Here is a 24,753-nt window from a genome sequence, read left to right as displayed (position 1 = left end):
TCGGATCCGTACCAATCCGTCAGAGGTATTGAATGGGAGATCAGAGGTCTTTCTATGGCACCAGGGAAAGTGGACTGCACTCGGGAAAACTAAAGGCTTTGACCAGTGTGATACAAAGGAATCATGGAAAATAGCTGCACCCGATGTCGATAGGGAGAAGAACCGATGAAGATAAATTTATCGATGATTTATTCTTCTTGTGCAGCAAATTGAACAACAAAAAGGGTGAGTGTTCTTCCTGACTGTGATGAGAAAATGTCAAAAACCCAATGAGAATAACTGTCAACTAAAAAAAAGAGATCTTTAAACAACAACTGGTTCTTCAAACACAAGCATACTCCCATTTTCACCCTTCCCTCTCTTCTATAAGAAGAGAGAAGCAGTTATGGGTGTCCAAGAGGGCTCCTTTTAAGGAAGGACCTTATCGGGCTTCCCCTTAAAAGGCTCCTTTAGGGGGGGTAAGAAGTTAAATGGATTTACCCCCTAAAGGTACAATTGAAACAATAAAACCAACACATAAACATCATTCATGGGGAGGCCCAAACACATACAGGAAAGCCTCCTGAAAAGGTTGAGGGAAATAAAACAACTGAGATTGTCGAGAAATAAATGATCATGTAAGAGAGATTTGCCGAAGAAGGAACCCGACGTCAGACCTGATAACGGAATTGCAGATTCTTCGCGTCAATGCAAGCTGCACGGCGTGCTGATGACAAGAGTGATTCTGCTCCCTCGAATGGTCCTCCATCACCCCCTAGGTTTTTAAAAATGAGAGGATATTTTAGTATTCTTGATAAACTCAAAATTAGGATAAAAATTTGATATTCGCGATAAACTCAAAAATATGTTTGTTGCAGATTTGATTTTAATCAATCTCATAAGAACTTTTACCCGTTAATGATGAGCAAGGATTGTCTTCACGTGGAATGGATCTTAGGGGAATAGCTTTCTCTATAGTGGTAGGATGAAGATGACGATGAGAGATAGGAATAACAACTAGTTAATAATAATAATAATACTAGCACAGTGGTATATAGTGGAACATGAACAAAGTGAGTGAAAACAAGAGAGTAGGATGAAGGGAGACGTAAAGAGGCGACAATAAGACAATATGAGAACAACAGGGAAATGATAATAAGAAATAAATTATTTAATGTTTAATATTTAAATCAGTGTAAAAGGAGGAAGGTTTTGAAGGCGAGAAGTGATAGAGATGACATGATGAGGAATGGTGATGAAGGTCGTGGAAGTTGGAGTTGAGTGATGAATGAGAAAAAGGAAGATAGATGCATATGAAGATTAAACTTTAAGGGTATTTTTAACACAATGTTTTGATGAATGTTCAAAGTGATGCATGCCTCAATATGGGTTGTGATCAAAGCACAATAGGCCCTCAGTAAAGTAGCTGATTGATTGTATGTGAAACTAAAATAAGAGTCTTAGATATATTTGAAGGTTACTTAGTTTAGCCATACACTAAACAAGTCAAACCGTGTATTTAGGACTTTTAATTTAATGAAATGAAGATAAACATAGTCTTTACCAATGTTCAGGTATTTGTGTGAATTTATCCTCTTTCGGTTTGTTGAATACTGTGTTCAGAATCTTAATTACTGCCTTCGAATATTTAAAGCTGAATTTATTGATAATTTAATGAAAATTAATTACATCAATATACTATTATCCAATGGTGATATCTTTAGTTAAATATTGTGTTAAACATGTCTAAAGGTTTAATATTATTTTAGATCTCACGTCCTTGGCGTAACGGCTAGTTTTTTCTCTTAACTCTTGAAAGGTATTTTGAATGGATGGCAAAATAGTAAATATAAAAAATCAAAATTAAAATGATTATATTGCTTAATATTTTATATTGCTTAATCATAATCAATGAATATGAATGTTGGACTTTTGACAGATTACCATTATGCCCCTTTCATATTTCCAAATCTATATATGCAGTTTTGAGCCCTAATTTCAAACCCCCTTCTCCTTGCCCTTTGAAAGTCGCAGTCTAAAAGCTAGAGAGATCTTTCAAGTCCTGCAGCAATTTTCAAGCAGTTTTTGAGCATTCTTTGAAGAGATCATTTGTTTCTAACATAAATCTAAGTCCATATAACTTGGAATCGTGATTTTTGGTGTAGGGTATTTCAATATTCAAATAAAAGAAGGCTGGGATCTGAGCTTCGCACATCCTCGACCCTGTGATAAGTTTAGAATTTTTAGCATATTTTTATCCTGATTTTGAGGATTTTTTCAACATATGAATTGTTCCTAACATCCATACAAAACCAACTAAATTTGAATCGCATCATTTGGTTGAGTTTTGAAAGAGTTACAGGGGTTTTAAGTTGGACACGCAAGAATCGAGCGGTAAACAAAAGGACATTGAAATGATTGATCTCTGTGGATTTCTCTGATTCATTTTTGAATACTTTGTGTGAGATAATATTTGCGTGAAATTGTGTTACAAAATCGTTCCAGGTAGAAGCATCGCATTTGGTGCAGGATTGAAAAAGATGTTGGAATTTTAAGCATCAAAGTTCAGACGCGAATTGAAAATTTTACCCAAAGAAAAACGTGGAGAAAAAAAGGACTAAAGAAAGGATGACCACAAACAAGGAGGTATTATTGAAGGGAAGTCATATTTAGATTTATGAATCTTTAACTTTTAATTAATAAATTTTGACATAAAAGTTTTCTTGCTGAAATACTGAAAATTGATCATTGTCTTGAATACTATTTTGAGTAGCCATCAATACTAAGTGCTGTTGAGGAGAATACATTATTCAGAAATATATTTTTATTGCTAGATATTTCTGATCACTCAGATTAAGGCTTTGGGGGCCATAAGAAGGCTTTGGGGGCTAAGTTGAAGTAGATTAAGCAATGTCATTCTGCGGAAGCCTTTGAGGGTTGAGGACGACAAAACTTCATAGACTTTTTCTTTTTCTTTGTATCCTTGTTCAGCCCTATTTCCAAGTGATTTGCTTGGGGGGCATTCACACAAACTTGGTTAGGGCACATCATCACCTCGGGACGAGTACCCCCGAACAGCATTAAGGATTAGCCTAAGCTGTATAAAAAAATAACTGTGTCTTCCATTTCCTCTACCTCATTTCTTATGTAGACAAATCCTAGGCTAATTAAAATAAAAATAAAATAATAAATATAGAACCTAATTCACCCCCCCTCAGGTTGTTCCTTGGCCACCTAAACTAACAGTATAGGTTCTCTTAGACAAGTAGAGATGGAATCGCATGACGAGATGAATTGACTTCGTAACATGAATCTGAATCTTAACTCCACTCCTGAAGTCACGCCTTCATTTACCATATAACCCGGTCATAAACTCAGCCTTTGTGCTTGTCGCGCCTTCATTTACTTTGTAACATGAAGATGAATTTATTTCATAACATGAAGATGAATTTCTTGCTCCTAAGCGCCGTTGAACCTTCGCTAAATAACATTGATTAGTTTCTTTCATTTATCCGTTAGATAATATTTCATCGCTCCTGAGTGCCTTTGACTTCATTCTTCAAGAACTGGATAACCTCCTGACCTGTGCAGAAACTCAATTATTTGTGCTCATTCAACTTAAGCTGATTGCTTATGTAGCTTAATCATGACTTTAGAACCAACTAGTAGTTGATTTGATGGAAGCGGCTAAATCAGAGAAATGGCATGGCAACATGGAGGCTTCACCCGATATATTGGATCATTATAGAAGATTCGAGAAGTAAGCTACCTTCTGGCGGTGCAGTCTTATCCTAATTCCTTTGTGCGAGCCTAGTACGCTAGCTCGGTAAGCTAAGCAAACCTGGTTCATCGAGAATTATGGTTGGACGTGGATCAATCATGATGAGAATGGACTTCTCCGTAATGTGATGGTTTAGTCTGGGCCTCGACAAACCATACGATGGAGATATTCGTTCCATGAAGGTTCTGAAGGTGCAACTCTAGGAGCGAAGTCATTGCTTTCTTTTGAGAATGCATGTTCTCTCTCTCATGGTCGGGTCGGAGACGAAGACTAGCAAAGTGAATCATTCAGTGATTGAGTGTTCGTAGAAAAGAAGGTGTCACCCTATGAGTGGTGTTGGACTTACATGAATGTTGGGGAGATCCATAGATTTGGATAGAGTCACTCATAGAAGAAGAGTATGCACACTAGCTTCAACATATGTTACGAAGTAACTACAAGAACTCTGGCTTTTCTTGTGTGCACAGAGGCTTTTCAGTGCACGCAGGAGGCTGAGCAGTGAATCGGATCAGTTTGGGTCCCTACAAATTTTGATCAACAACTTGGAGGTATGGCTGAGCGGCTTAATGCATTGGTTTGCTAAATCGACATACAAGAATATTGTATCGTGGGTTCGAATCCCATTTCTTCTAGCACAGAAGTTGAATGGGTGGGCGAAACAAAATAATGTGAGATAAAACTTGGAACCCTGATGATTGCTTGACTTAGGGACTGGACTTTTTTAGCGGAGAGCCTCTTTTTATTGCAGAACATCTATTTTTTTTCCAATTACGAAGTGACTTTACTTTGCAACCTTTGTTGATTAGCTTATGAGAAATCAGAACCTTTGGAACCTGCTTACTGGCTCGCAGTTCTTAAGAAAGCTCCTCCACCGCAAACATGGTGCTATTTTATATACGAAAAAAAAATACTTTAGGAAAGTGGTTCATGTAGCTCAGCTGGTTACAACAAAGGATTGAAAATCCTTTTGCCAGTGGTTCAAATCCATTTCAAACTTCATGTGATGTATTGATGGTAAATGACGATAAACGGTGATGGATGATGAATGATGGTTATTACCTACCTTAGTGAATGTGTTGAAAAATTATCAATTCAAGGCAAGAGACTAGCGTTGGATCCCCATGGTCCGTTGGGATTAAGGCATATTCTTGATGTAGATCAACCTCCCCACTTCTTTGTTGACATTATCTAAGCACTCAAGACACGAAAAAGACTCTTAATGGACCTTCAAACTTCGCTTTCTTCCAATCTATCTCTTAAGGATGATGTGAGCTTAAATATTTGTTTATAAAAATCGAGGGCTCAATTTATAGATCCAACCAAATGGATGAACAAAGGGAGAAAAAGACAATCTACCATCAAAATTTCAGTTCACTGTGAGTTTCGGATTGTTGGATATCAAGCCTTGATGTTGGAAAAATCCTCACCGTTGTTTTTATCCAAATATTTCTCTCTCCTCATACTAAGCCACACTGTCATGCCATTTTTAGGGTTTTCTGCCATCATTGCATTAAATGCAATTATTGGCTCAAATCGTCGTGCGTCATTCAAAACCAAGGGCTCTCGTCACGCCACGTCCCGTTTTGAAAAACCAAAAAGGTCGTAATAATGGTATATTTATAATAATATTTAAATAACATGAGTCAGTACATGTATTACGTGGTAGTGCATCAATGTGTGCCATGTCAACACATGTTTCTAAAATAAACCAGTTAAAAGAGGACATATGCGCGCCACACGTACATGTGCACATGAACACGGGGGGCCGTTTGTCTCGTGACACTTTGGATGGTGCAGCCATTGTTGACAAATCAAGGGATAAAAAAATATCATTTCAAAATTTCAAATAAGAGCTTCTTTTTGTCGAATGGGCCACATTACCCCTGTAATTAAAAAATTAATAAATAGATCTATTAGCATTAAATGTCATCATGGCATCACTAATCGCAATGCAAAATCCGTTTGCTTTTAATGATTAGCTGACGCTAATCATTAACTATGTTTAGTGATTAGATATCACCAATTATTAACCTCACTTACTGGTCGGTTGCCGTTTGACGAGTAAAACCCAACATGTGGCACGGTGGAAATAAAAACCCAAAACAATCTTGAAATTCATGTAAAACTAAATATAACCAAGAAAATTCTTATATTTATGAAAATAATGTCTCAAATTTTAGGATAAATCATATTACAACTAAAAAGATACTCGTTTTGAGATTTTATTGTTAGAAATATCCCTTAAAATACGTAAAATTCACAAAATTCAAAACATCATCCAAAAAATGGATTAAATCATTCTAGGCATGATAACACACATATATTAATAATTTATGTGAATATATGTATAAAATCATCAGATTAACCTATAAATACTCCATGTTATCAACTCTCAACCCAGTCTGATTGGAAAATTTAAAATTTAGTATCAAACTGGTGTTCCATGCAATTTTGAAATTCATGCAAGACATATTAAAGATCTCTTTTATTCTCGAGCGGGTAAAGCCAAGTATGCCTGCTATAACCACACAAAGGACAACACAATACAGAAAACATAACGTGAGAGGATGAAGAGGTTCCCATAAATCAGAATGGAAATGTTCTAGAGGTTGAGTTGGGTAGTGACGAGGGAATAAAAAGGACATTTATGATATTTCGAAATATTTCAAGAATCACTTGTTGAATGTTTATCAAAAATAGCAATGGGGAGTCCAGATCTCTTGATGACATCTTGAACAATTTTAAATCTTTATCAAAATGAGCAGGGGGATTCCAAATTGCTTGATGCAAGTTTGAAGAATACTACACTGGCGATGACCAAGTTGGGTGTGCGAAGTTCCAAACGATGCTTGTTCCCCAAGGAAAGCAACACAAGGTAGGAGGTGGGAGACAGAATAGTCCATCATTAACTGATTATTGTAAAAGGTTTATGTTGGTCATATTGTCCTTATAATACAATAGAAGGAATGAAACACAAAAACATTCTTATCAATAGTTAATTTGTGAATGTATATGTATATATATATATATATATATTTGTAATATATGGAACAGGCAGTATATATTCTATACAAAGAAGTTGATCATAAGTAGAAATTTTTTAATCCTTCATGGATAGGTAATTCAAACATGTTCTGTTACCATGTTAAAGGCGATCATTTCCTTGATATTTGACGGGATGAGGTATCATATGATGGTTTTACCCTTGTGTAACACCACGCGTTCCGGCTCTATCTGAGTACCAGCCCATCTTGCACGGTGTTGGTTGAATTACCCATATAAGTCTGTGAGGTTTTAGGGAGTTAGTTTTGAATGATTAAAGAAATAACAAAGCCAGCATGGATCACTAGGCTTTAGGGTGATATGGGGGCAAGTGCTGGTCATTAGGAGCAGATGACTGGGTGACATGGAAGACCAAGTATATGAACAGGCGTGTGGCCATGCTTTGTTTAAGTCCACAGGCAGTTATGGGGGAATGCCTATAAATATGCGTGAGTTCCTTTGTAGTATACCGTGTGCATCAAGTGGTTCCTTCCTCTCTCAAAGTGTTCTTTATTGCTTTTTCTGAATCTTTATCTGTGTGAGATCAAGAGAGCGAGTGCACGTGTTTCCCCTTGTGTGTGAGTTTCTGAAGTGAGAGAGTTAGGTTCCAACATATTTAGCATATAGTTCATTACATTCTCTTGCTCCATGTCCAAATTGGAAGCAGAACTTCCCCATGGGCTGAAAATTTCTGTTGAACCTGGCCCTTCCTCGTCCTCAGTTTGGATGAGAACTTGGAACAAAATGCCCATGCCTTCGAGATGCATGATGCTGGATGTGCGATATTTGACCTTCTACAAAGTCAGCCATAGGAGGAAAAACATTTGAATTGGCATTATGTTGATAGGACAAGTATGCAACATACGCTTTTAAATTTATTTCTATGTCATCTAACTTCAATCATGCAACATTGACACACTTGCAAACGACCTAAACTTTTTTCCCATCCCAACGGCTCTCTCTCTCTCACCTGTTCGTTCTCTCTCTCTCTCTCTCTTACTGGCTCCCTGCATGCCTCTCCTGCTCTATTATTCCCTGTCACCCTCTTTCTCGTTTTCTCTCTCATTCTCTTGCACACTCTCTTGATTCATCTCTCTCACCCTCGCTCGCTACCTGTCTTTCTCTCTCTAGCTCCCTGTCTCTCTATCTCTCGCTTATTCTCTCTCATTTCATTTATTATACATATTCATTTTTAATAAATTCAATCCAATTTGATCCGAACCGGGTGTTCGAATAGAATGGGTTCCAGTTATGGGATCCGAACATTGGGTAGGATCATCAAGTACGATCTGACCAATGGGTTAGATCGACCCGAATCGATTTTTTGACCCACCGGAAAAGATGGAATCCCTGATCCCTTCCCATCAAGACTTTTTGCTCTCACATTAATATGTCGTGAAGTGATAAGACAAAACCCCGAGTCCTAATTTTTACGTAGGCGGGGCAAATTTGCCTAAACCGCCAAAAGCTATCCGTATTCCCGCGCGGAGTCCCCCCCATCTCGTTCCCGCCACAAAAGCAATTTCGATCAAAATCACTTGCTTTCCACCATCACGTCAAGGGCCAAGTCCTAATTTTTACGCCGTTGTTCCCGGTTCGTCGTCCGATCGACCCCTCTCTCTCCCTCGCGCTCGGACGGCGACAGCGCAGATCTCTTCAAATTCCCTCCGCGTCTCACACGCGCACCCCGACTCTCCTCTCTCCGAGTCGCCGTTTCTGAGCCGCTCGGACGTCGCACGCTGTTATTCTCCGCTGAGGGAAAGGGGGGAGGGTTCTCGTCGCTAATCCGTCATGGGAACTCGGAAGGTAACTGCCGATCTCATCTCCGTGGTTCGATCCGTGGTCGGCTGCGACTTCTCCGAGATGGATATCATTCGGGCTCTTCACCTGGCCAACAACGACCCCACGGTGGCGGTCAACATCATACTCGACGCGCCCGCGAAATTCCACTCTTCCGTGCGGCCCTCCCCGCCGGATGGAGCGATGGCTCCTCCTCTTCGCTCTGCCGCACCGGTACCGTGGGACAAAAGCCCCAATGCCTCGCTCTTGGGGGGCCCAGAGATCGTAGCCTGCCGGTCCGAAGGCGGGGTACCTTCGTTTGATCTCGACCTCGAGGATTCACCAGCGGAGTCGCCATCGTGTAAGGGTTCTAAAGGGGGAGTCGGAAATGGCCGGAACAAGGATTGGTGGCTCATCGGCGGGTGTGATATTGTCGGGCTGTCCACATGTAAAGGTCGGCGGCTCAGGGTCGGTGACTCAGTTAACTTTTCTTTTCCTTCGCAAGATTCGAGCCCAGCATCGAAGTCTAAGTTCTTTAGTCGAGGACGACAAATTGCACCTTGCTCGGAGATCGTCAGATTCTGGACCCAGGATTCCGGAGAGGTCGGACACTTTTTTTTTAAAACTGAATGACTATTGTGCACTCTCCGAAGCCCGCGGACTGATGTTTTCTGTTTTCGCTATTGTCCGATTGCCACCCAGATTGGACGTATGCCAAATGAATGGGCACGTTGCTTAATTCCTCTTGTAAGAAAGAACAAGGTTCTTATTGAAGGCTTCTGTAAATCTGCTCCCGATGTGCTCAATATTATGGATGCTGTTCTTCTACATGTGAGGTATGCCAAAGGTCACTTCATCTGTCAGCCTATTGTCTTACCCTATACAGAAGAAAATTTTGCATCGTCAATAAAGGAACGTTGATATATTGATACCATCGTATTGTTTTATCACAGTTTTTGACATCTGATCCACTGTCGTGCTTCCACAGTGTGTTTATCGACGTTTCATTATTTGGGAAGCAAAGTAACGCCTCCCTCAAATCGTCGCTGGTTTCAGCCGACGAAACAACAGTTCACCCCCTCCCAAGTCTTTTTAGGTTGATTGGTCTCGAACCTTTCAAGAAGGTGATCTCCTCTTCGTAGTCAATCTTTATCATTGCAAAATTAAGCAATGTTGTTTTTAATTTCTAGACACATTGTCAAGTTTCTTCTTCAACGCTTTCGCATATCATAGGCTAGATGTAGTTTTATCTTCGTCTTCTTCTTCTTCTTATTCTTCTTCAGTAAAAGTGATTTTTGGCTAGAATTATAGATGAAGAAGCTTGCCCATGGTTTTAACCATAGAGACAAAGTCACAGTTTTTAACCATACATTTAAACCTGCATTTTCAGGTCTAAAGTAAAAAGTTTGTCCAGGAGTATTTTGTAAATAGCGTTGAGGACCGACTGTGGGGTCCGGGAGAAAACTTGCTTTATCATGCCTGAGGAAAAAGGCCTGAAAACGGGGTCTTAATCTAATCTAACATATTGCTCCATAGAAAATAACTCTTTGATTACGTGGGGAAGGGAATCATATGGATCTATAATTCTCTATTGTCTATTGGGCAGTCAGCCAATATCTTTGTCGAGGTCTATTTTTGTTGATTATATACTCTTGAGAAACGTTTGTCTCACTAATTACCCCTTATTTATTCCTTGGGATAGGGTCCCAGTACTTTGATGTGTATCGTTTGTTGAGTGAAACAATCGTAATATCACAGCTGCAACATTATTTTCCTGAATAACTGCCGCGTTGTCTATATAGGCGGAATATACTCCAGAGGACTTTACATTGAAGAAACGACCTCTAGAAAGCAAGGTAACTGCTACTTTGCAAGCTGTCTGTGCATGAAGGAGTAAATGACGACGTTGCTTGAGCAGGAAACACCTTTAGTGCTTACTGCTGAATCGATATCTAAGTCGATCATCAAAAGAAGCATCAGCGAAAACACGGATGTGCAAATTTCAGATTCTGACGTAGATAATATTGTTGGCATTCGTAACAAGACAGACTTGGAGGTAATTAAAACTTTTTACTCTCATCCGACACTTTTTCATATTCATGAACGGGTTATTATCCTGTTATAGGAAATGGATCCGCCTGATACGATGCAAAGTGAGCTACGGCCTTATCAAAAGCAGGCACTTCACTGGATGATTCATTTAGAGAGGGAGAGATCTCTTGATGAGGCAGCAACCACTCTTCATCCCTGCTGGAATGCATTTCAACTTGCAGATGAGTATGTGGATGCATTCATTTCTGGTCTCAGTTGTTGTTTACAGGGAAGTTTTTAAGTCACGTTGTTCTCATTTCAGGAGGAAGCTAATTTTATATCTTAACGCATTTTCTGGCGAAGTAACTACAAGGTTTCCGAGTGCACTTCAAATGGCACGGGGAGGAGTGAGTACCCTAATAGTAAAGATTATGCTAGATACTATACTTAATGAGCATCTATGATATTTCTTAAAATCGTTAGGCTTGATACCACACTTTTCTTTGGGTTCATGAGATGTTTTTGAATCTCTGAGCCTAAGACTATTTTCATCCGTGTAAAGATTCTGGCGGACGCAATGGGGCTTGGAAAGACCGTCATGACAATATCCCTACTGTTGACATGTTCGGGCAAAGGGGTTTTAGATACGTCCTCTGCATGTCACACGTCTACTGTCAGCAATGGTTTCGGCCCTTCCAAAAAATCTCTTGAAAGTGAGGAGAAAATAGTATCTGTCTCCAAGTTCTGCAAAATGCAACCGAGACAAACAGTAATTGGCGGTGCTAATTTGATTGTTTGCCCAATGACGCTGCTTGGCCAGTGGAAGGTATTCCCCATCTATTCATCTTGCACTCTCACAGCTCTGTGCAATACCTTTTGTCACAAAATTGTCTTGATCATAAGTCAACGAATATTCATGTTCTCCCCTTTTCTTAATGTCTGGACTTGGTTTGGATTCATTGGTGTTGTGCGAGCTATTTTCAAGGACCATATGATTATCCTTAATGAGTATTATAAAATGATATTGTTCATTTTATATGATTGTATTTAATGAGTACAGACGGACACAATAAAATCTTTCATGTACGCATATTCTGGTGATTGTGTTTTGGGAACCTTACGAGGAATGTCTACGAAGGAATCATGTAACATTTTCTCGAATAAAAATTTGGGCACATGTCAATGATGCGTGTTTTTTCCTTATCCTTCAGGCGGAGATTGAAACTCATGCACGGCCTGGTTCTCTCAGCATTTATGTTCATTATGGACAAGGTAGATCGAAGGACGCACATCTTCTGGCTCAGCATGATGTTGTGTTGACTACATACGGGATCCTGTCTTCAGAATTTACAGCTGAGGTAACTTTAGTATGGAATTCTTTCCCTATATATAATCACTTCCTCATTCATCTATTTTCACTGCTCCCTTCTTCATTAAGGCTCTTTATTCTGGTTCCAGAATGGCGAGGAAAAAGGTGGACTGTATTCTATTAATTGGTTCAGGGTTATTCTTGACGAAGCGCATACAATCAAGTCTTCTAAAAGCCAGGTCTCTTTGGCCGCGTCTGCTCTAATGGCTGACCGAAGGTGGTGCCTTACTGGGACACCAATCCAGGTAGAATTCCCATCCACTCCGTTATTAACTATGAATTTCCAAATTATTGTGTAGGTAATTATGATAATTCCGTTACAGTCGACTGATCTTATCATCTATTTTATTTTCCAGAACAACCTTGAGGATATTTTTAGTCTTCTTCGATTCTTAAAAGTTGAACCTTGGGCGAACTGGGGCCTGTAAGTTCCTTCTGCTGGTCTTTATCCGTTTCTTTTGGTCATAGCTCATTTTTCATTTTACCAATGATCTGGGAAGCTCATTTGCACTTTCGAACCTAAACCCTGGCCATCGGTTGATTTGTCTCTATGCACATCATTTTTATTGTTTATGTTCAGTTATAAGGTCAATTCCAAACAACTTGAGATATACACCAAAAACTTAGGTTGTCTGCTGAAAGTAATATAAATCGGCCATTTCTACTCTTTGTAGTAGGACGTTGCTCTCTCCTCCATAGAAATTAATTACGTCAGCAGACTGCTTTCACTCTTTTTCATTTTCATCTATCCGCAATGACTGTCTAATTGCCATACTCCACGCTGATGTCAGATTCTACTTCACTCTCAGCCCCTACAGCCACTGCTGTTAGTTAGGGTCACTACTTAAAGAGCCAAGTCCATTTTATTATTTTAGTAAATCTGCTAACCTGACGGATCCAGAAGGGTATGTATGCAACAAAGAAGATTGCCAATGTGATAAGTACTACTCCCGGAAGTACCTAAGACGGAGGCTGAAGCGATCTGGTCAACGGACTGTTGACCGAGATCAGTAATCCAAGAGGAAGAGGAATCCCCCTCTCCCTATAAATAAAGCCTGTGCGAGGACAGGAACTCGTTTTTCATTTCTTGGTGAAGAAACCGAACTACCAGTTCGGGCAGGGCCAGGAGGGAGAGGATTCCGCTCGCCTGGAGGGAGGAGCTCGCCTGGAGGAAGGGAGTCGCCCAGACAAGGCGTCACGCTGGAAGATCGAAGCCATCTCGACTCGGGGAGAAGGAACTAGCCACGGTGGAGAGTCGTCTCGTCGGCCAGGAAGCTTCGACAACGGCGGATTGCCATTACCTGAGATCTATCATCTAAAGCTACATTGTGTTTTTCTTTTTTTTTTGGAAATCTACCAAGCATATTATTGATTGGATATTCAAGTCATGAGATCTATCACAATGTTGGTCGACAAACTCGATCAATAGAAGAATATAATGGGGATGAAAGACACAGAGATGTAGAGATGCTCCTCCCTCCTAGTCGGAGGGAGGAGATGATGATGTATACATGCCTCCTCCATTCTCCCTCCTCCCTTCTCCCTTTTCCCCAACTATCAACAGCTTCCCTCCTCTTTAAAGTTTCAAGAAAACAAGTAGTCCCCCCGGTCTCCTCTTTCTTTTATTTATAGGGGTTTCGTCCCACCTTAGTCAGTGAGTGCAGTCAACAGCTGTTGACCGGCTGTCTTGTTATTTCTTCTCTTATATTTCCTCGCAATGAACATTTACAAGTACAGAAGAGGAGCAATTTTAAGAGAGCTTACACAAGGAAAGAGCAACATAGAACAAAATAGAAAAATAGGAATAAAACAGTATCTGCACCTGATACAATTGGCTTGCGATTTCATCTGAAATGTTTGGACATTTTGCACAAGTTTAGGTAATCTCAGAAATCATTTGATTGCCTGTATAATGAATGTATTGTAAGTTACCAAGATACAACTCTTATCCTAAATATAACGGATTCTGGAGCTACTTCTCGGATATCATTAAGTTTTGGGAGCTTTAGTTTTTTTACCATTTTTGCTCTCTTCTATTTAGGTGGTATAAACTCATCCAAAAGCCCTACGAAGAAGGGGATCAACGTGGGTTGAAGCTGGTACAATCAATCTTAAAGCCAATAATGTTGAGAAGGACAAAACTCAGCACAGACTCACAAGGAAGGTAAGAAAGTCGTCAAGTTCATGGTGACCAATGATGGCGCTTGGAACGTGATGGCTAATCTGGAAAACTACCTCGAATTCTGTGGAATATCCACGAAAACTAATCCGTGGCTTCATTCCACTGGGGATGTTAATGATAGGAACTAACTAATCTTCTTAAGGCCTCAACCTTGGTTGAACTCCTGTTACTCTCTGAAAGCCGTTGCTTATTTCTGTGCGTAGGCCAATCCTTGTTCTGCCACCTATGAAAATGGAGGTTGTGTACTGTGAATTCAGTGAAGCCGAGAGAGACTTTTACGATGCGCTTTTCAAAAAGTCCAAGGTATACATTGATATGTATTCGGCTGGTTTCTTCTACATACCTTGATGCGGTTAATGAACCACTCTCCTCGTGCAGGTGAAATTCGACCAATTCGTCGAGCAAGGACGGGTTCTTCATAATTATGCATCTATTTTAGAACTCCTTTTACGTCTTCGTCAGTGCTGTGACCACCCATTCCTTGTGATGAGGTACTTCTCAGAATATCCGCCATTAGTGTTTTTATTTTTGCCAAGAATATCTGATCTCTTCATAATGTCAACATTTTATTACCTTCCCGTACTTGAGAATTTGTTTATCTCTCTTTATTCTTCTCTTTGTTCACCGTAGTTCATGTCAGGTTTTGGTCTTTTTATGTGCTTGCGTCATTACTGGCCACAGGAGCGAGATAGAAAAAATGAAATCTAGCATATATTTTTGGGCTCTTTGCTTGAGTCACTTCATATGCATCCTCTGCTCTTGAATTTGCAAATTGAATTCCATTTTTTCCCATTAACTCTTGAAATTTTTTTCCTTCTCGTTGTAATTATGTTACCCAAATCTTTAGGTTCTGCGCAGCCAACAGGGGTGGTTTTCCCCTGTAGGTCGCACTTTCTCTCAAAAGGACTGCAAAAGAACCTCATCATAACCATTAGGGTTGAAAAGCCTTCTTTATGTTACAGGTATAATGGGCCGGTTATCGGTATATCTAACTACCTGGCTCTGAAATTATAAGGGGAATTGTTAGTGATAGACTATCCCTCATGGGCTAATGGGCCCTATTCTATAAGCCCATTAGCCCTATTATCCTCTCTCCCTCTTAGGGTACATATACCCTTACATGTACTCTGTTCAAGTTATGTCATTATCTTCTTCTTCTCTTCCCCAACATGGTATCAGAGCTCCAGAGCTCCTTCCCTAGGGTTTGACATCGCCCACCTACAGCCGCCGCGCACGCACAGCAGCCGCAGCCCGCAGCCGCCATGCACGCACAGCAGCCGCAGCCCGCAGCCGCCAGCGCGCCAGGCCGCAGCCCGCAGCCGCCAGCCGCGCGCGCGCACAGCAGCCGCAGCCCGCAGCCGCCAGCGCGCCACAGCAGCCGCAGCCGCAGCCGCGGCGTCGCACAGCAGCCGCAGCCGAAGCCGTCGCGCCGCGCACAGCCGCAGCCCGCAGCCGCCGCGCGCGCGCAGCAGCAGCGCAGCCGAAGCCATCGCGCCGCGCAGCAGCCGCACGCGCGCAGCAGCGCTGTAACAGCACCATGCCGTTCACTGAGATCGACTTCCTGGAGAAGCCACGGTCCTACAAGGTGGCTCATCCGCTTCCGTCGGTCCCCGAGACGACACTCTTACGGGGCCCGAATCTACTCCCGTGGATGCGCTTCGTCGAGACCACCTTGAAGGCGCGCCAGCTCTTCAAGCTAGTGCACTGACGGACCCCTTTCCGTAGAGCAATAGGCCACCCCAACTGATCGTCACCATCGACAGGAGAAGGAGCGGAAGCAATGGGGGACTCCTCCGGTGAGTCTCCTAGGACTCCCGGTGTGTCGTCTACTGCTCCTCCCGGGGAGTCCCCCATTGCTTCCGCTCCTTCTCCTGTCGATGGTGACGATCAATTGGGGTGGCCTATTGCTCTACGGAAAGGGGTCCGTCAGTGCACTAAGGCCCCCCTCTACCCTCTATCTCATTACCTCTGACCGGCTGAGTCCTCCCTACCGGTTGTTCCTCACCCGCATCGAGTCGGATCCCATTCCTCGACGCTTAGTCGATGCTATCGCTTCTCCCCATTGGAAAGCGGCGATGGACGAGGAGATGCAGTCTCTCCTCAAGAACCACACGTGGGACGTCGTTCTACTACCTCCGGGCAAGAGAGTAGTGGATTGCAAGTGGATTCATGCCAAGAAGCATCATGCGGACGGTACTCTCGAACGCCTCAAGTCTTGGCTCGTGGCTCGGGGGTTCACTCAGTCCTATGGCGTGGACTACTTTGAGACGTTCTCTCCCGTGGCGAAGATGGAGACTGTCTGGCTTCTTCTGGCGCTTGCAGCGCACTTCCACTGGGCCATCCGCCAGTTCGACGCCAAGAACGCCTTCTTGCACGGCGACTTGACAGAGGTGTACATGCAGCAACCCCCAGGCTACTCACTCAGCCCCCCCGGTCACGTGTGCCGACTGCGGAAGTCCCTCTATGGACTCAAGCAGTCCCCGCGCATGTGGTTTGGGAGGTTCTCCTCTGTTCTGAAGACTGAAGGGTACACTCAGAGCAATGGAGATGCCTCTCTCTTCTCCCGTCACCGCCCGAACGGTGTCTCCATTCTTGCCGTGTACGTCGACGACATCCTTATCACGGGATCTGATGCTGCCGAAGCTGTCCGCCTCAGCACTGCCTTGGCTAAGGAGTTTGAGATCAAGGCCCTAGGCCTTCTTCGCTACTTCCTTGGTCTTGAGGTAGCCTACTCCCCCCGTGGGATCTTCGTCTCGCAGCAGAAATACACCGTCGACTTACTGGCACTGACAGGGATGACCGATTGTGCGCCGGTGAGCACTCTCATTGATCCCAACGTGAAGTTGGGCAAAGGGGAGGATTCGCCGCTGACGAATTCCCACCGGTATCAGCAGCTGGTGGGGAAGCTCCTCTACTTGATGCACACTCGGCCCGACATCGCCTTCGCCGTCAACCTGCTCAGTCAGTTTATGCACTCCCCATGGGAGATTCACCATCAGGCCGCCCACCGGGTCCTTGCGTACCTGAAGGGCTGCCCCGGAAAGGGCCTGCTCTTCCCTTGCAGCACTGACCAGACAGTGAAAGTCTACACTGATGCTGACTTTGCCGGCTCCGTTGTGGTTCATCGGTCTACCACGGGCTACTGCACGTTTGTTTTTGACAGTCTCATCAGCTGGAAAAGTAGCAAGCAGGACAAAGTCTCCCGCTCTAGCGCCGAAGCTGAGTACCGCGCACTCGCCAATGGGGCCTCTGTGGGCCAGTGGATTTACGCCATCCTTCACGATCTTCGCGTGGAGTATGCTGGCCCGATTCACTTCTTCTGCGACAACAAGTCGACGATCGCGTTGGCCAAGAACCCTGGACAACAGGGCCGCATCAAGCACATGGAGCGCAACCGCTACTTCTTCAAGGAGCGAGTTGACGAAGGGATCTTTGACCTGGACTTTGTTGCATCCGCCGACCAGGCAGCGGACGTCCTTACCAAGGGACTCTCCTGCCCTCTTCTTCAACGTGCCGTCTCCAAGCTCGGTATGGAAGATATCCATACTTCGCTTGCGGGGGGGTGTTAGTGATAGACTATCCCTCATGGGCCAATGGGCCCTATTCTATAAGCCCATTAGCCCTATTATCCTCTCTCCCTCTTAGGGTACATATACCCTTACATGTACTCTGTTCAAGTTATGTCATTATCTTCTTCTTCTCTTCCCCAACAGGAATAAACATAATAATAGAAGTATCTCGTGGCCTAACACCGCACCTCAAGTTAGAAAGCTGGTATTACCAGCTTGCGAATAAGCTGTTCTAGTCCTGTATGAAAGAGTCTTTTTGTTTATTAGATATGCAGATTATACCATCCTTGTATTCATAGCATGGCAAATTAAGGCGTGCAGTATGGGGACCGATAGGGATTGGAATACGTGGCCAAAATGGCTTTTTAAGAGTCCGATGTTCAATCCGTGTTTTTAATTGAAAGACCAAAGTTTTTTTCCCTCCGAGTCGTGGGATTCTCTTAGCAGAGAGGAAGAGGGAGTAGGGTGAGCCAAAGATCCTCAAGAATGATTGTCTCGAACCCCTTCAATATATTACATGAATAGTAGCCCACTTATGGGTATGTTCAACAATCTATCCGGCAGGCTATAAGAAATTCCTTTATGAAGATTACACTCTATAAGAAATATGGATTCAAAAACAAATCAAGTACGTAAAGTAATCAACTTGATGTCATGCATGCCTTAAAAGTTCCTTAATCGTACTTTTTTTTATCTCCTTATGATCGAATGGAGTCGTAATTATTGTATCATCGCGTGCTCTCCTGTATTATGTATCTAGTTTCCCCAATAACCTTCTTGCTGACTGTTTCTATCGTTATTTCAGCCGTGGTGACACTCAGGAATTCTCAGACCTTAATAAACTTGCGAAGCGGTTCCTTAGAGGTGGCCATGGCTCTTCAAATATTGATCAGAAGGATGTGCCTTCCAGTGCGTATGTTGAGGAGCTTGTAGACGAGTTACGGAAAGGAGAAAAAGGGGAGTGTCCGATTTGTCTTGAAGCTTTTGAGGATGCTGTATTGACACCCTGCGCGCATTGTCTGTGTCGAGAGTGTCTCTTGGCTAGCTGGCGCTCTGCGACGAGCGGGCCCTGCCCGATTTGTAGGTATTTCCTTTCTCAGCTCAGGCTGTTTCTCCGCCGTTTTCTGTATTGCTACTCATCCGTTTCAACTTTTCGCAGGAGAACAATGTCCAAGACTGATTTGATTACGGCTCCAAGCGCAAGTCGTTTTCAAGTTGATATAGATAATAACTGGGTGGAATCTGCGAAAGTGACCATGCTTTTAAGAGAACTAGAAGTTCTCTGCATATCAAACTTAAAAAGCATCGTCTTCAGCCAATGGACTGCTTTTCTAGACCTCCTGCAACTTCCCCTCGCCAGGTAAATTACTTGGGCCAAGAACATCGAAAATGGGTCATTTTGTTACCCAAGTTTTTTAACTTTGTCCTTCAACGATTCACTAGACTTATTCTTACTCTTCGAGTTCTTTATAGGAAAGGTATCTCCTTCGTTAGATTGGACGGGACACTAAGCCAACGACAGCGGGAAAAAGTTATAACCCAATTTTCAGAAGAAAAATCGTTGTCGGTATGTCTTTGATCTTTAGAAGTGCCTTTACCATTTCTGCATAATGTGCGATTCAGTAACTGTCAGTGCACTGTCGGTGCAGGTGCTCCTTATGTCTTTAAAGGCTGGCGGAGTTGGAATAAATCTTACGGCTGCTTCTCATGCTTTCCTCTTGGTTTGTGTAACCAAATCTGTCTTCGTATCCTCGCTTTAACTTTAAATTGTTAACAGTAACTATGCTTCTTTAAGTTCTGCCATCAGATTGTCAGATCCTTGGTTTCATTGCATCCAGGATCCGTGGTGGAATCCTGCGGTTGAGGAACAAGCGTTGATGCGTATCCATCGGATTGGTCAGACGAGAAGCGTGTCAATCAAAAGATTCATCGTGAAGGTATTCCCGTCATTGAACGACCTTGAAATCTTTGAACTTCGAAATTGCTGTCATTCAGATGAACCTGGGGTTCGAGTATTATTGCTGCAAGTGATCGTCCACTGAACGGATACTCTGCATCTCATGCTTGATTATTGAGCTCATTACTCATATTTCGTGGAAAATCAAGATATTTAAACTTTCCATGTTTTACCCGTTTACCTCTGAGTTTTTCAGAATTGAGAAAAATCAAGTGTTATTGCCTGTTCGGAGTTCTTCGCAGGATTCATTGTCCCTATTCGGGGGGGTTCATATATGTTAACCAAATGATGGACCGTATAGCGAATAGCTAACCTGTAATGCAACTCATTCGTGCAGGGCACAGTTGAGGAACGAATGGAAGCGGTGCAGGCACGAAAGCAGAGGATGATTTCCGGTGCCCTGACTGATCAGGAAGTCCGCACAGCGAGGCTAGAGGAATTGAAGATGCTCTTCAATTGAAGGTGACCTCAATTTTTTGACGGAGGACACCTTCCCCTCCTCTTGCCTTGCAATGCGCTCGGCTTGTCGGAAGGTCCGCAGGCATTCTTCAACGTACACGTCACAGAGAGGGAGATCTGAGCCGTAGGCCACTTTTCTGATGACAACTTATCGCAATAGAAGCTTCTGACTCACCCAAATGGAGAGTGGTCCAGCAATGTCAGACCTTGGATTCATACTATCATATATACATAATTTCCTTGTTTCCACCGTTGTAAGGTTTCTGCCGCCGCTTCATGGGGCTGTGTATGTATACACCTTCCTCAAAGATCCAGGCTACATTACCTAGGGAGTTGTTGCCTGGACAAAATCCGAGATAGCTCTGAACGAATGCGATGTCTTAGGTCGAGATATAGTTGCATGTTTTTAGTTTGTTTCATAAAGGTACAGATTGGTTTTCTAGGCAGATCATATATTTGGCTTATTAGGTGAGAAGCGTCACCCATTCATCTTCAAAAGTTAGCCTTGCACAGGTTATCAAATCTGAATTACCAAATTACCTCTTTGATCGTAACGCGTGGCGCCCAATAACGTCAGAGCTGTAATCTAAATGAAGGTTTATAATAACATGCAAATTATTTACGCTAATAGCTTATATCAGTCAGACATTACTTATATCAGAATGACATTGTGCTACTTTATTGATTGTTGTTTATGTTCAGTCAATAAATCCAGGATTTTATCAATTAATCTGCCTTTTGTATTAAGTTGTGCTCTATTAGACCAATGAAAACAAGTAATTTAATTACTAATTTTGTTTGAAATGAATATATTTTTCTGGCTCATTGAATTCCACATACTTTTGTACTTTGATAATGAATAAGTTGTTTAAGCCAAAATCAAAGCTTTAAATACAATCCGGATTTTATGCTTATATCTCATCGGAGTAGAAGAAATTTTTTAGTGGTGTGCACTGCCTCAGCCATCTACTATCCGACTATACCCCATTGTATGGTCATTAGGCACTGTTTTGATGAATGATCAGTTTTTGGTTTCTTGGCAAGAACTACCTATTCCGAAGGTCTTGAGGCCTAGGCCATTCTAGTCTCTCTTCCTTCCTATCTTCATCTTTTTCCTGATTTTTGAAAGATCTCCATGGGGATTGAAACAATCTTCACATTGATCTTAATTCAGAATGCATGAAGCTTTGCTTCCTACTTTATTTGAACTAAGTAATTCACTAATTTGTGTTGACGTTGACACAATTATGACATTCCTATGACGCATATTTCTTCATTTATACAGATCTACGTTTAACTATTTCAAATTCGTTTAGAAAGTCGATAATGTCATGCTCCATATCTTCGTTCAACATTTCATAGATTCTTTATCCTGTAACAATAGTTTTTTCTATTTTTAAGTGAAATCTACATCTTTTATATTGTTGGCAAGCATTCCTCTCTATCCTCCTTACACTTTTATTCTCTCTCCAAATACTCTTATGCTTCTATCCTCCTCACATTAAACATGAACTTTCCTTATTTCTACCACTCCCTCTACCGTTTTCAAGAAAAAAACTGTCAAGAAGAAAGGAAATGGGAGAGAGGAAGAGGAATCCCCATAGAGAAAAAAAACCATCTACTTCATTACGTTTTTTTGGTACATATATACAACACATGTATTGGGCTTATGCTTCAAGGCCTAATAGCTCTCACAACGGCTATTACAATGGTCAACAATTTGCCTAAAATTTTGTGCTCCACGTGACGGATCACGTGCTTGGTGATTCTCTGATGCAATCTCCCCTCAAACGGAGGAATGGATGTTTTTCTTTCCCACCTTGGAGATAGGTTTGTGCTTTTGCGTCTCTCTAAAATTACACTCATGGTAAAATCTCAGTTTATTAAAATTTCAAGGACTCCCAAGCACACATATTAGCTAGAAAACTAGATAATGGAAGGCTTGTTATTTAACAGTATAACATAGCTTCTATATCAATGTTTACCAATCTCTCAACAGGATATATATCTATAGAAACTATAAAACCTTATTAGAACTAGAAAAAAATGAAAATAAAAAAACCTCAGAGTTAGTTTTCCCTTTCTGTATGGAGTAGAAAAGTTTTCTTTATTTAATAGAAAAAGAACCTCCCCAACCCGTGCTTGCAGTTTTCATTGCACACGACTTTCCCTATGTATAGATCTAAATTTTAGATTAGATCCCAAAAAGAAAGTGTAAGAAATCTGACAACTCAGTTGATTCAACCAATAATATATGAGCATTTCAGTATAAGGGTGACTTTTTAACGTTTATGTTAGAATTTTTTTTGGTTCTATTTGATTTACAGAGCTTTAGAACAACTGAATCATAAATGATTCACCAAGTCATTGATATGAAAATATCCAAGTACCAAATGGGTTCTCTATATAACTGATGCAAATGATAAGAGTATCTTGATAACATTAAAGAAAGAAAATTTTGTTCTTCCATAAAAAAATCTTTGAAAACCTCTGAACCTAATCTTTGCAAAAAAGTTTGTAATGTTGTTTTATGTTTATGCGCTGAAATAATGCGAAAGGTTTCGACATAGTTTACCAAATAAATCAATAATCTCTGAATCTGACAACTTGGTCCAAGCTGGCTTGCTAATAGGATTCCCTGATAGATGAATTTTAAAAAGAAGGGGATGTGTAGATAAATGGAAGGATGATAGATAGAAAGACAAAAAAATTCTAAATGATATATTTTTACAATATGCATGGTTTATGAAACATTTTAGAGTCTATAGGACAGTGTGATAAAGCATCAATCAAAAGTAAAGATCCCTAAGTTAATAAAAACAGAGGAGATTGACTCTGAAATGAATTTTCTTGGGAGCTCCATTGTTGAGTTCAAGCCTAATCATTAACACAGAAGCTATGGGAACGATAGAACTGGGGAGAGTCCCTTTGTCAAGAGATCTGCAAGTTTCTGTTTGTTAGGGATGTAAGTGATCTCAATGATGTCCGACTCCAGTTTGTCTTTTATGAAAGGTCGATTGATCTCCATATGTTTGGTCCGATCATGCTAGAAAACTTTTCTACTCCATCCGCCGCACGCCGCTAGCACAACATTTCACATCGGCCTACATCAGACACTTCGTCCAACATCTGCACGCCCTGCTTACCATTTATGTTTTGGGGCGCCGCCCTGAACCCTGAAAGGGGACAACTCCCCCCTTGACTCCCCACCAACTGACAGCATACTTGGATCCACCTATGGCCTAATCGAAGCACACATCAACAGCTCCCGCCATCGAACACCTCCACAACTTCCCGCATCGCCCTTGTTGTTGGGTTTGGTGCCTTGGTTCGACCATGTAAAACACGTTCCAAGCATGTGGAAGTGTGTCGATCGATTCACAATCGATCTTTAAAATAAAATATTGAGTGTACCTTTTTGGGGAACTTATTCCACCCTTGACATGCTCACTTTGAGTTCGTTCCGAAGCCATTCATGCATTCGGCCTCTAGAAGTGTCCACGCGATCACTCGGCACTTGGATCTCCATCTCTTCCTCTTCAACTCTTCTTGGAGGCTCTCTCCTTGGTCGATACAGAGAATGTAGAAAGGGAGGGGCTCTCAAATCAGGCTTGGATGGTTGCTTAAAATGAGACCCCTTTCCATCTTTATATTTTACTTAAGGTTTTTCTCAAAAACCCTACAAAGTAAAATATATCCACCAATGCCCTTATGACCTTGTGTGTGTGACCCTTTAGGCCCACGTATCGTTCTAGATAATAACTTTAATGGCCCAATAACAATTATTGACAAACCTTATTAATTAACCATATCAACATATAGATTAATTAAATAAGGATTGATTTAACCCAATCGTTAGGTTAAGTTTCCAACTCCTGGAGTGCCAAGCTACTCCTTGTGCTCTAGAAGATACCGAGTAGTCTCGAACTCTCTTATGGAACCTTTACCATCACCGGTTACTGTATATGTATAATCCATCATTTGCGCGAGACTCTCGCCTGACTTAGGGTATGATTTATCGTCAAACCCTTATCCATCATTCTATTAGTATTGATGCATAATGGGGATCATTGGAGAACACCTTCTCCAATATCCTCACTACCCTGGCCAAGGATTTTTCTGAATCGTGTTCCTTGAGTCAATCTCCTCTTATACCGAGGGCGGCTGATCCCGTCCTGACCACTCAATCATCTCTATAAGCTTCTTACTACAACCGATCTATAACTTATTTGAATCCCATGATTAGAGGCTCGTAAGTCATAGTCAAAACGTAGACGTCCACTCACAAGGTGCCTTGGTGTCTCAGGTCAACGGATCCCTTATACAATCGTAACCTGAATCACCTGATTAATGTTTAGGTATAATACCATTCAGGGATTCATATGGATCATTTCAATGAACTCTTTCTCCAAATAGCACCCACTATATGTCCTTAGTGTCGCCACACTAATAGCCACAAGATCAGCTATATTTATCGTATAAGTAGGATCAACTAGTGCTATTCTATCCAGATAATTCGATGTCTGTCTCGACTATCCATCGAATAGATATATTTAGAATTCATGTTTAAAGGTTAGTGATCACTATATTATGATATTCATGGAC

General features: G+C 41.7%; 1 protein-coding gene across 2 annotated transcripts; it reads left to right on the top strand.

Moving 5' to 3' along the window:
- The first annotated feature begins 8,333 nt into the window (after positions 1–8,333).
- On the top strand, positions 8,334–20,395 carry RAD5 (DNA/RNA helicase protein). 2 transcript variants are annotated; one of them, XM_078584968.1, is made up of 20 exons: positions 8,339–9,184; positions 9,284–9,417; positions 9,570–9,705; positions 10,384–10,437; positions 10,500–10,637; positions 10,707–10,858; positions 10,935–11,019; positions 11,175–11,438; positions 11,824–11,970; positions 12,071–12,226; positions 12,338–12,405; positions 14,023–14,145; positions 14,367–14,466; positions 14,542–14,654; positions 18,538–18,816; positions 18,892–19,092; positions 19,206–19,299; positions 19,382–19,453; positions 19,571–19,669; positions 20,027–20,395. In XM_078584968.1, the coding sequence occupies exons 1-20, from the start codon at positions 8,594–8,596 to the stop codon at positions 20,147–20,149; spliced, it is 3,129 nt and encodes a 1,042-aa protein (XP_078441094.1). In that variant the 5' UTR covers positions 8,339–8,593; the 3' UTR covers positions 20,150–20,395. The 2 variants fall into 2 exon arrangements, with proteins under 2 accessions (XP_078441095.1, XP_078441094.1); XM_078584969.1 differs by lacking the exons at positions 19,206–19,299; positions 19,382–19,453; positions 19,571–19,669; positions 20,027–20,395 and having other exon boundaries at positions 8,334–9,184; positions 18,538–18,812; positions 18,892–19,036.
- Positions 20,396–24,753: the final 4,358 nt, after the last annotated feature.

This window comes from Wolffia australiana, chromosome 13 (genome assembly GCF_029677425.1).
Source record: "Wolffia australiana isolate 7733 chromosome 13, ASM2967742v1".
In the NCBI taxonomy this organism is placed as follows: Eukaryota; Viridiplantae; Streptophyta; class Magnoliopsida; order Alismatales; family Araceae; genus Wolffia; species Wolffia australiana.
This window is presented reverse-complemented; position numbering and strand designations above follow the sequence as displayed.